At 41.4% G+C, this 12965-nt stretch overlaps 1 protein-coding gene across 4 annotated transcripts in view; it reads left to right on the top strand.

Moving 5' to 3' along the window:
- Positions 1-11868, top strand: part of LOC115454133 (Ca(2+)/calmodulin-responsive adenylate cyclase) — an 85781-nt gene extending 73913 nt beyond the window's left edge. The window contains exons 10-22 of one of the 4 annotated variants that reach the window (XM_037439724.1): positions 25-198; positions 973-1053; positions 3091-3276; positions 3601-3879; positions 4025-4329; positions 4819-4978; positions 5510-5593; positions 6194-6355; positions 6685-6898; positions 7018-8308; positions 8414-8632; positions 8710-8791; positions 8869-11868. In XM_037439724.1, the coding sequence (XP_037295621.1) occupies positions 25-198; positions 973-1053; positions 3091-3276; positions 3601-3879; positions 4025-4329; positions 4819-4978; positions 5510-5593; positions 6194-6355; positions 6685-6898; positions 7018-8308; positions 8414-8632; positions 8710-8791; positions 8869-9291 (3660 nt within the window). In that variant the 3' untranslated portion in view covers positions 9292-11868. The remainder of the gene's footprint in view (positions 1-24; positions 199-972; positions 1054-3090; positions 3277-3600; positions 3880-4024; positions 4330-4818; positions 4979-5509; positions 5594-6193; positions 6356-6684; positions 6899-7017; positions 8309-8413; positions 8633-8709; positions 8792-8868) is intronic. The other 3 variants (XM_030182873.2, XM_037439725.1, XM_037439726.1) reach the window with 3 other exon arrangements.
- Positions 11869-12965: the final 1097 nt, after the last annotated feature.

The raw sequence follows: 12965 nt of genomic DNA, 5'->3' as shown, positions 1-12965 counted from the left end.
TTTAAATATACTTTTTATTTGCAGATGTGCCTGTCGGCGGGCGTCGGGCTCGGTTCAGGATCGCGTCGTAAGCTTTCCTTCAAAAATGTGTCCAACGTGGTGGTCCAGCTGTTGCACTCCATCAAGTTCAATGTGGACGTCCCCTTCTCCAACATGGCCGCGTCTCCTCAAGAACTAAAGGCGAACGCGGCTAGGAAGGTACCTTTGTTTACCATGTTCATATTTCCGCGGACATACGAGTATACCGTAGTTTTACAGTAGCTTGAATAAAGTTTGAGCAGTATTGGTTATTTCACGCACGTAAAAAGGAGAAACAAAAAAAAGATAATTTCGCGTCACTTTTATAGTTTTATTATGCATTGTCTGTAATTAAAGAATTCTTTAACTGTCTGCACTTTTATGAAAATGTTGCACTTTGATGGACATGGCTTAACAGTACAAGTTTCAGTCCACGGCTTTGTAAATCTCTTCAAATGTTTCGGTTCGAGTGATGTGCCACTTATCGGCGATGATTCTGAAGGTAAGTTCTCTTCGTATTTTATGTTCCATATTTATATGTGAACTATATTTATTTCATTAAATTGTGTATTTGTAATGTACATACAATAGAAGAGAGTCGTCGTCGTGATGTCGTGTCGGTGTTATTCATTACTTTATTATTAATAAATTTATTTCATTGCTGATGAGTCAAATTGTTTCATTTTACTTAACAATAAACAGACAATCGCACGTGCACTTATCTCCCAAAATTATTAACCACCAAAATTATTTTTTGTGCTATTAAATATAATATTATTTAATTGAATAATTGGCAAAGACGGGGCGTCGAGTGTGCACCTGAGTCACACGCGACTGTCTGGTTGTATTAACTCGGTTCGCTCAGCAGCTCGAGGCGCGTCGGCGAGTATGCGCGCGGGGCGCGTGGCGCCGGTGAGGCGGCAGGTACGTGTGACTGTATCGCGTGTGTGCCAGGTGCTGGACCTGCGGCGCGCGCTGCACGCGGAGCCGGGCTCGGCGGACGCGCTGCGGCTGGCCTCGCTGCGCGCCGACGACGTGAGCGCCCCCGCCGCCCCCGCCGCCACCGCCGCCACCGTCGCCCCCGCACCGCCCGCCACCGCCCCTCACCAACACACATTCGACGCGGTCATGCAGCACCACGCCCTCCGCACACACACCACGGTCGAGTCGGCCCTCACCCACAACACGAGAGGCGCACTACCTGATTCATCTGCGCTCCCTCATGTATATACGAACGACTGTGACTACTGCCTGCGATCACTTGTAGAGTTGATTTCACTTTTTACTTTTGCACCACTGACGGCATCCGGGCAGATAAATTGGCGTAGTGCGCTTGTATAGTACGCGGGGCGTGCGTCGTGCGTCGCACGCGGTGCGCGTGCGCCGGTATGCGCACGCCCCCACACCGCAGTCTGCACTCCTGGGGCGAACTAGATATGTTTAATCTAGGATTAGCTTTAGGCGTATGAACCACATTGCTGTTCCTCCTGCGGTTTTATGATTTCACGCTTCAAAAGTTTGGTACATGAAATGCATTGCAAGTTTTACGACGCGTTTCGTAACATTTGTGTGTCGAATGATAACCTCGCTTAACGGTTTCCTGGTAGTTAGTTTGATTTTGAGTGATGGTCTACGAACTAAATCTCTGCTGCTTTTTCTTAAAATTTAAAATGCACTGAAGCTTTCCCACCGGTACTAGTGGAATGATTTGGCGAGAAAATCCAACAAATATACAAATAAAGTGCGTTTGTAGCGTACAAAATTTTTACACAATTCGAATTTTAAATGTGCGTTAGATTATATTACGTGTAATGTATCCCCCCTCCGCGATACCTGCACGTACTCGTTTTCGTACACCGGCACCAATATACTAGGGCTCATTAATTTAGTTGCTGGTTTGTTCAAGCCTTCTCTCATTGTTACTTCATATGAGAACCATTGACAATGACGATCATCCTGTCGTGATTCCGTGGACCGTGGCCTGTTGTATTAAGTTAGACTCGTCCACCTAGTTACAGTGTGTGGGAGACTCAAATACACCAGCAACTAACATGGCCGTCTGCTCGTTGTTTTTCAGATATTCCGACCTTGGACATTAGTTCCACAGCAAATAGCCGCTGAAACAGTAAGCGCAGACCGAATGTTGTTATGTGTATTATTGTTTTCCACCATTCACTGGGCGACACGTTCATATGTTCCCTCAAACGTTATTGTAGGTCGCTTGCCTCGAACGATATCTGTGGACACCTATTTGCGACCGGCATCGCACTTTCTGTTGTTGGTACTTGGTTGGTAGGCCGTAACCGGGGACAAAGCAAATACGTGAGCACTCGAAACCACCCACTACCACCGATTCTAAACGATTAGCTTCCTCCGATAATATATAATGTTTATATTTGAAATTGTTTTATGACTTTGTTTGATTAATAAAGCCGAACGCACCGAACTGTGTTTCACTCGCTATCCCAACTAGCAACCTCGAGCACTTTAGCATGGCATGACCCTTGGTTTTAATTCACTTGCATGGCGTGATTAGAAAGTTGAATAATTTTAGTAGTATTAGTTGAAGCTTGTTATGAACTTGTGATAATTGTTTTTTTTAACTATGTTAAAAGGGAGAGAAAATCATTAATTGATATAAACTTAGAAGTCCATTCAAATAGTAAAATAATTTGCTAAATATTGATAATATGACTGTTCATCAAAGTAATCTCATATCAAACTTTTGTTGAGTTAATAGCTATTTCTATTCTGATTAATTTTTATATTTTGTACATTATTTTGTCATTATTCTAATAATGTGATGCTGCTTCGGAGTCCGGAACTTTTATATTCTAAGGTTAGTCCGAACAGATTGCCCCTCGTCAAGCATGAAGTCGGCATGATATCGACCTCGTGTACCCTGACATTGGTGTTTCGAGTACCCTGAGATCACAGCATCGTTGTATGTCCTATTTCATCCCTCTGTTACCCAAGTTAATGTGTATAGTTCCGTTATAGATTCATGTGTAGAAAGTAGCTGTTAGGTGACCGGGTTATGCGTGATGCTGACTGTGACGTCATGGTTTACAGAACAAAGTGACGGAGAAGTTCAAGCGGCCTCTGAAAAAGCGTCACTCGTCTGTGTACCACCAGCCCACGAACCGCGTGAACAAGTACCTCGCGCAGGCCATCGACGCGCGCTCCGTGCACCGCGAGAAGGCCACGCACGTGCATCTACTCACTTTGTGCTTTAAAGACGCTGATAAAGAATCTCAGGTATGTTCTCTTGCTCTCATGTAATGTTTAAGGTTATAATAGAACTTGGTTTCTTATATTTCATTTTACAGGAGTCTTGACAATGACGTCTTAAATGTTAACATAAGCTGTGTTTAAATATCAGGGGCCGTAGCCAAGACGCCTTTATACAATCGTTAACGCGAACGTCACCTATCGGAATGAGAAATCCTAGCGACAGATTTATCGTTCCGATATGACATTGCCATACAATATTTGTTTTGTTGGCGTCAACGATTGTAGATAGGGATCTCGGCTGCAGCCTCGGTAATGGCACGGTGAGTACGAGTGAGTATCGGTGTGCAGTACCGCGCGTCGACGGACGGCGGCTGGGCGGGGTCGCTGGGCGCGGCGCTGGGCGCGCTGCTGGCGGCGGGCGCGCTGCAGGCGGCGACGCTGCCGCGCACGCTCATCCTGCTCATCCTGTTCGTCACGGCCTTCGCCTGGTCCGCCGCCGTGCTCGCGCTCACGCTGGCCGCCAGACTCAGGCTCATACCCTGCGACGTGTCCCGACCGTTCGCATTGAGGAACGCGATAACCACCTTCACTATTGTCTTGGGATATGCTGTTGGACAAGTTAATGTGGTAAGTCTTGTGGATTAAATTTTTGATAGTATACAGGTTAAATCGATAAAGTTTTGTTTTAATAAAATTTTATCTTCTTAAATTAAGTTAAAAATTTATTCAGGATTAGTTATCGAAAAAATCAAAATGTAAGATGTTTCCACAGATCACCTGCGACAAAATTCGTATATGTGGAAACCTGACAGAAAACGTAACGATGGACGATATCAAAGCCAGTAGTAGCAGCGAGACGCTAGCGTCATTATGGAGTTGTGACGACGAGCACCGCGCATGCCCGGTCCCTTTGTACATAACCCTCGGCTGCTGTCTCAGTATGCTGGCGGTGGCTGTGTTCCTGAGACTGCCGATATTGGTCAAAGGAGTGCTGCTATCGACCATGACGGCTGGATACATGGCGGTCATATTGGCCTACCATAAAGCACTGTTCGATTGCTACGATCTCATGACCGAGTGAGTTATTTATTTTTATTTAAGGTAATTACTAATATAAGAATATATAATTCTTCCCAGAAGCAATGTCTGTCAACGACAAATTGTTTGAATTAGTTGTATACCCCTGTTATTTCGAATTAGTAAATTAGCGGTGTCTGTAGATACTAACTTACAGAAGTATTTTGTTGGTTTTCCAGAGCATTTAGGTATTTTATACACAATTTATGTTTGTAATAGCTAACTTATTCCGGTATTCACAATCATCATCTGTTTGTCAGTACAATTTTAGTGAACAGCAGCCACAAAAGTAGCTAAACGTATTCAACACTTCAATCGCCAAACTTTTGAGTTCTTACCAAAACTATTTTTCTCCATGAACATAAAATAAAACTGATTTATTTTAAAGAAATAAAAGTGTTTTAATTAAACAGAACGTGTATAGTCGATAATTTTTTTTTTATTTGATGAGCTACTTTTGTGGTTGAATGTACATTGACGACTCCCCAGCCCCGGCGCGGTGGGGTCTGCGTACATAGCGTGCGCGTGGACGCTGGCGCTTGCGGCGGCGGTGTTGCTGCACGCGCGGCAGACCGAGTGGACGGCCCGGCTGGACTTCCTGTGGCAAGTGCAGGCCAGGGACGAGAAGAGGGACATGGATGCTTTACAGGTATTGTTTTGCTTTTACATCGTTATATTATAAGTAAGGAAAGGCACACCTCTATAACGGTCCTTGGAACTTTTATTTACCCAGGTTTGATGGTATGGCCTGACTAGGATAATAAAAACCTCGCCATGTTGTCAAATATGGTACTGATTTATTCTACTGATAACGTTAAATTAAACGAAAAAGGAAAAAATTATGCACGCAATGTAGGTTTTTTATTATCCTGGTCAGACTCTAAATTCAATGATGCCACTGAACAACTTGTTCGTGTGCTGCAACTTCCTACATAAATAGGTATGTAACCTTAAATTAAGCCTAAGTAAGTTCAATGATTAATTTTGTGATTGCATCGTACTGATTTGATGAAGATATCAAGTCTTGTTAAAAATATTGTAGCCGTATAAACGCTTATGTCCATATATTTTATCTTGAAATGATTCGTGAAGAGTACATATTTTATTTATTTATATTGAAATAGTTTATAAGGACAATGAGTATAAAATGACAATAATAAAATAGAAAATATTTTTCCAGGCATCAAACCGCCGAATACTGTTCAATCTCTTACCGGCACATGTCGCGACGCATTTCCTCGACAACCAGTTCAGAACAAATATGGTAATTATATTGGGAGCTTTGGAGCCGCTTACGTATTTACAAATTTATGGATTCATAATATTATAAAATTGCTTTCATAAATGTGCTTCATATTTAATTTGATGAAATGCAATGCTTAGCTGACGTTGCGTTCATGCACGGCCCATACATATTACTCTCGTACACTGTTCATTTCATTCAATTATCATTCATTCACCAATCATCACACAACATTTTCGCTTTTGTCATTGTGATGCACCGCTATAGGGTCGAGTGACAGATGTGGCAAAGTTTGCAAAATACTTATTAAAGCGAAAAATAAATATTTTCTTTCTTATGATATAAAATTATGCCAGTCCGTGTTTATTGTTAACTTTTAATAAATATCGACAAATGGACGGAATTTACAGATATTATTCAATTAGACAAATCCGTGTTTGAGGAGATTTTTTTTTTTTTAATATTATATGTTTTTTTGTTACTAATACTGTAACATTAGTATAAATTATTTTATCGTACCAATCGCTATTGTTGCGAGGTAAGTGGGTAGGTTTCTGTCATTGGCCCTATTGTGACTTGTGTGGCATGGCTTGTTGGCACGCTGGCACTGGCTGACGTCAGAGGCGCGGTTGGCAGGACCTGTACCATCAGTCGTACCAGCGCGTGGGCGTGGTGTTCGCCTCCATCACCAACTACCACGAGTTCTACATGGAGCTCGACGGCAACAACCAGGGCATGGAGTGTCTGCGGCTCTTGAATGAGATCATTGCTGATTTTGATGAGGTGAGTTGTACATTTTTATTAATTTGTAAATGATTGTACTATATTGTAGGTATGTATTCAAGTACCTGTACCTATACCTATTTTTAAAGAATTTAGGCTCTATCCTTTCCCATAAAGAGAATAACGTCACATCTAATTTTACTTAATAAAATACGAACTGCACTTGTCACTATGTGAAATTTAATATTTATAATTATTTGCCTAGTTAATTTCCTGGCTTTAATACCCATGCTTGGAATTAATGCTGTCTAGAGTGAAACGAGATAGGCTTTCGACTTAATTCTTTCATTCCGGTTATTTATTTTTTAACGGTAATAATTTTATTTTAGCTACTCGGTGAAGATCGTTTTAGTGCGATAGACAAAATCAAGACTGTAGGGTCAACATACATGGCGGCAGTAGGTCTCATACCCGACAAGAAAATGTCGGACGAACCGAGCACTCGTAAACACATGGCCACACTCGTCGAGTTCGTGTTCGCAATGAGGGATAAGCTCAAAGATATCAACGATAATTCGTATAATAACTTCATGCTGAGAGTGGGTGAGTCATTTAGTTGCACTTCGAAATTCAATTTATGGTTATCGGTATTTAACTTACGTATGCATTTCAATTACTGCAATTGAAATTTGTGCCGATTTTATGTTAGGATTACATTTCAGGTATAAATGTCGGCCCCGTGGTGGCTGGCGTTATCGGAGCGAGGAAACCGCAGTATGATATTTGGGGTAATACGGTTAACGTTGCATCTCGCATGGACTCGACAGGCTTGCCTAACCACACGCAAGTAACTGAGGAGGTATATCAGGTACTAAAGGACATGCCTTATCAATTCGTGTGTCGAGGAAAAGTCAAAGTAAAGGGTAAAGGCGAGATGACAACGTATTTCCTGACTGATAGAGCTCCAGCTAATGGTAATGTACAGAATCCCCCGAATACGCAGACGCCGAATCCTCCTACTGCCTACGGCGGAGTCGCTACACCCCTCGCGATGCTTCAGAACTCTGCGCGTAGAGCGGCGGCGCCACCGTCAAGACTCCCTCCATTAAGAGAAGCTTCGGTTGCCGGGGAAAATGAGCCACTGCTACCCTCAAACGGAAATCAAAACAATGGAAACAACCACAAAGGTAGTAAAGGCAGGAGAAACAAAGACATGGAGGAAGTACCTCCACCACCTCCCCCGCATGGTGTGCCTGGAAATCCAAGATGGCCTCCGCCAAGGGCATTAGTTCCACCTTGGCCTCGACCGCAGGAGCCGCGCCCTCCCGCTGCTCACAAGAGAAGGCCGCCAACTAGATTGCCACGACCACGGTCGAGTGAAAGCTTGCCCCTGGCCCGTAGTCCACGCGTGCACTCCTCAGCTGATGAACTGAGTTCTCTTACAAGGTCACCCAGCCTTAGTTCCTCAGATGAAAGCTATTCGCGTACGACAGATGCTTCTCCTTCTCCGCCTCGAGCCAGCCAATGGCTGCCGGCAGTTCGACCCAACCGCACGAGTCCGAGCCCAGCTTATGACTATCCTCCGGTGCGAGCAAACAAACCGGTCACGAATCATATTAACGAAATATATTCTAAACATAAAATTAATAAGAAGCCGTCGCTGGAAGACAAATTTTTCGATGTCGCTTTTCAAAAAGAGGAGGATAAACTCCAGAGGAGTATAATAAATATGTTACAGGCTTCGGCAAAAAGAGATGGATGCTGTCAGACAGATAAAAAAGACGTCAGTCGAATTGCGCAACGGACAAATTCATTTTCTAGTTCAGGAAGTCGGCCGAATAACTTAAAGCATACTAATCATGACTCCAGAGATGTTTTTACCAAGAGGAGTCCAACAGACGTGGCGTGCGTTCCGCCGTTTGAGAGAGAGATACAAAGGCTGCTGGATGATAAAAATATCATGAAAAGTAATCCACCTAAAATGGAACGTAAGGAATTGAAACTTGAGTTAAGGTAAGAAACAGATCAATATATTTAACAGAAATGTTGAATGTTATGATATGATTTTGCCCATAACGTTGATGTTTATATGTTCTAATAAGCGATAATTTGTGTTAGGAGTCAAAACCCATGTCTGGAGCCTGTACGCAACTGCAATAACAACAGCAGCCCATTGCACGCGGTGGGGCTGGCGGCCATCACGCAGCTGGCGCGGCAGGATGCGCCCCTCCCTGCCGTCTCCCCCCTGCGCCCCTCCACCGACTTCCCAGGCGTTCTGCCCACGGACGTCGTAGTCGAGCTGCCCTCACCCACCCATGCACGGGACCAAAATCCTATGTAAGTCAACTGGGAAATCTAAGAAACAAAGCTAAAACAAATAGTGATGCATAAGTAAAGTTATATTTAAATTTCAGCCCTTCAAACGAAAGAAAAACAGAAGTAGCGGTAACTAAAGAAAAGCAGGAGAAGGACATTCCGGAGCGACTACACAACCGGGTAACGTAACTGGAATTTTAGTTACAATATGTTCCTAACGTATTCAGGCCATCTACATTGTGTAATTCTGCACCTAGGTGACCACTTCGAATCACAGAGAAATGGGCCTCTACGGGGAAAGTCAATCCGAATGGAGCTCGTCGTGTTCGGAGGGCGAGGGCGACGGCGAGGGCGGCCAGCCCGAGAGCACCGGCTACACCACCGACGACCCCGCGCTCGAGAACGTCTCCATGCTCAACGAGGCGGGACTCACCGATGCCGAAGCGGCACTCAGTGACGTCAACTCGTGTTACTTCGACCGCGACGACGACGTGTCGTCTCGCGCTTCCTCGCGCTTGCTGGACTCCGAAGCATTGGTGTCTCTGGAATCTCTGAGCGCCATCTACGACTCCGACGAGCCGGCGCACAGATACTTGGCGAACATTCGCACCGTCAGTGAATCCATTACGAGGAACTTCGGACAGCCCGCGCACGTCACTGACGGCGAGAGTGACGTCTAGTGTTCGAACGACCTGTCACTGATATGGAACGCTTTATTCTTGTGTGACTAATGAATATTAGCAGACGGACAACTCTTGTACTTCCTTATAGTCAATTGTGAAATAATCTCAAACGATTTTCATGACAGAGCTCCCAAAGAAATTAGTTGTAATTGCGTGTTAATAACGATTCACTTGGCTCTCTATAAATGTTATGACGAATACTCAATTATGTTATGTGAAATGATCCCGAATTGTTTTCCTTCAAGTGAGTTTTGATGTTTCATCGTGGTGGACAATACGATGTGCGTCACGTGTTGTATTTCCCGCGCACCGTTCGCCAGTGAGTCGAGGCGTCGTGAAGCAGCTGACGGGCCTTGATTTTTGATGATGTGTACTTTGTAAATTGTATCGATATGTACCTATTATAATATAACACTGTATGATATTCATGTACAGCTGAACGTGCCATGTGATGGCGTGCTACGCGTGGGAGTGTGCGATGATCTCCACAATTATAAGGTGCTCTGATTTAGAGTTATTTCGGGTTTTGTGATAATGGCGTAGAAAATCGAATTCGAGCGACCAATATCTGATAAGTCAGTGTTTTAGAGTAAGGGCTGGTCCCCTGTACTGTCGAATCTTGTTCATCTCACCATGTCGTTGATTGAGATAGTGGAATTCAAAGTGGTGTGTGCTAATATAAGTATAATGCATTTCAATTTGTCTATAGATTAAATGTTACCATAGGCTGATCGATTGTGCTTCATAGTATTGCTTTCACCAGTATCACATTTCTTGTTTTGAAGGGCGGGTCTATTTTTATGATAAAATTATTTCTTCTAAAACAAACTCGAATAAATACGATAGTTAATTTTTTGGTAATTTATATTTTCTCTCTTCGTTCTAGTCACAACCTTCAAAACGTTTGATAATCTTTTCTATAGTTTAAAGCAAGAGTGCCATTCGTCAGTATAATTTACTTCTCTTCGTGTTGTTCATGAACAATGATGTGTGCAAATGATGAGTAAGATCCTGTAGATGTAAGTAAACAGCTGTGAGACTCGAAAGTACAACCATTACCTAAACACCACTAGCGAATATTTGTTGTAAAATATTCACTGTATTTATAAAAATATATCAATTATTTTATATCTTTTAGTGTAACATATTATGTGTCAATTTCATATGATGACTGTTTTGTTTTGGTAAACTACATAATCAATATTACCGATCTAAGGCACTTTATTTTGAACTGTATATTGTAGATGGACACGGCTTTGTTTCGCTAAGTACTTAAGTGAGATGCGAACTTATTTTTATCGAATTTTGCTGGTCGTGGAACATTTGTTTGTAAGAATTATTTGTTTAACACTGTATTGCTGCTTGTTTCATATCTATAGTTCGGCGACTCGAATCTAATAAATTTAAAAGCACTTATCGGGGATTGCAATTTTTTGTTATGACGCTTCGTAGTGGTAAGGTTTAATTAAATAAGGGATTTCTTATATTTCCCGTACAACATTTCTCGTTTTATTTTATTCTTAGAAATGATAGCGACGCGTTAGGGGTTGTTTGTTTATGTCTATAATGTTTTAGCGACGTTTGGCTACTTCAGAATATAGATATGTATCGGTTGACGGAGCGCATTCAGCATTGTAAGTATTAGCGTGGATCAGAGTAATCCACGTACACGTGTATAATATTGAGGGCGCGGGCTCTAGCGAGATCTAGGAGATTGTTATCATTGTAAATATTGTTAATCACTTGTCAAGTGCTATTCCTCTTAATACATCTTATACCTAAGTGTACCAAGCTGTGAAGAGATGACATTATTTTTTGAACGAATCCATTTGTTCGCTGTTTTTATTCTCAGTATTTGGATTTATAGATTTTCCTCGTTGACATATGTACACATAGTGCCAAACTATTTTTATGTATATGCTTGTGATCAACATTGTATTATTTATTTATGAATCTTCGATTTAGTTTAGTTATGTTTTTGATGTTAAACTTTATCTTGTTTATTTTTTATTGAATGGAATAAATCAAATTAAAATCGAAAAAAATAGATCTGATATTTAGTAAAAACCTTCGTAGAGGAGTAGTGGAACAATATCAAGTTGTCAAATGTTTAAATATACTCATCGAGGAGTTAAACATCATTAATATTACAATTCTATGTATGGAGCAGTTGCATTATAATAAATGATTAAAATGTGGTAGAGCACATGAGTTTTTGCTGTGATATTCACATTAACGCTGTCCATGCATCACTCAGTAATGTACGTCAACTCATCGGTATTGCGGTCACCACGAGTATAGTGCACAAATATTTTTCCTAGCTTTAATGTGAATAAGTTCAGCTTAAATACAAATTATTATCTCATAGAAACAAAATATGTATCAGTTTAATTTTTTGTAGGTATTTGCATTGCGCCTTATACATAATAGAATGTGTATTATGTATTTTTATTTATTTCAATTCAATTAAGCAATATTAATTACTTAAAAATTAAAAGTTGTTTATTTATATTACCAGACTTCTTTCATGTCATTTTACGCTCATCTCATAAAGCTATTAAAACGTTAAAATGATTCCATTGTTTAGATTGGTATCTAACTACCCTATTACCATCATACGAACACAAACCTAAATGTTCTCAGGATCAAAAGTGCAACATTAAAAATATTTTCAATTTTCATTTTAATAGTAAGCCAAAATATACTCGTTCGTTATAAAAAAAATAGCAACATATTCTATTTATGTAGTATATAACAAAGAACGTGACCTCTTTACTCTAGTCTTAGATTTATTGGCGGTAATTTCATAGAGAACCTCGAGTAGTTCTCTCAGTTGGTCACAGTCCACAGAGTATTAGTGCTCAGCAGTTTGAATTGTGCGAGTTCTTTAATTACATTAGAAAATCACGAAAATTGCTCGAAATTGAAATTTATTCCATTTTTTATTGCCTTCGAAGTCAGACGTCCTAACGGCCCACTAGGTGGTAAGTGATTACTGTCGCAGAAGGACTAGGACGCAATGGCAGTGTCATAGCCAAGCCGCTGCCTGTGATTTTTTTTTAATCTCGTTTGATGAAGAACAAGCGATAATACGAAATACCGTGAAAGGAAGTTCATTCCAGAGCGCACAAGTTAGTGAAAATGATCTCTAGAAACGCAGTGAGGGCAGTAGACATTTCCATGAGGTAGTAATTAAAAGTTAATACTTTTCTAATGTTTCTGAATATGTAGTGATAGATTCGCCCCCTATCACACAACAGGACTAATGGTAATTTCCAAGAGTGATCACTAGTTACACCCTCTTTTCTCCCTTGAAGATAGTCATTAGGTTAGACTTAAAGATGATGAGGAAATAGATTGGGACGGCTAAGTATATCATTTGTTATAGAAAAGAGACTATCGTGTTAAGACTCATAATGCTAGGTCACCACAACAGACTCGGGAACACTAACGCTGCTAGAAGAAGAGTGTATGCATTGCCGATGGTTGCGAAGTCTGCTGGAGGAATTAGAAAAGGACGGCGATTTGTTTTGTTTACGCCAAACTCACTCCCCGCAGGTAATGCATGAGCAAAATTGACACTTTCAGCACTTTGACAATCAACGCCAGCTGGAACGCCAAGGGCCGAAAATAATGATTAAAATATTTTTTTGGAAATCTCTTGCGAGTTC

The sequence above is a fragment of the Manduca sexta genome, chromosome 17, assembly GCF_014839805.1.
Source record: "Manduca sexta isolate Smith_Timp_Sample1 chromosome 17, JHU_Msex_v1.0, whole genome shotgun sequence".
In the NCBI taxonomy this organism is placed as follows: Eukaryota; Metazoa; Arthropoda; class Insecta; order Lepidoptera; family Sphingidae; genus Manduca; species Manduca sexta.
Note: the sequence above shows the minus strand (reverse complement) of the source record. Positions and strands in the feature narration are given on the sequence as shown.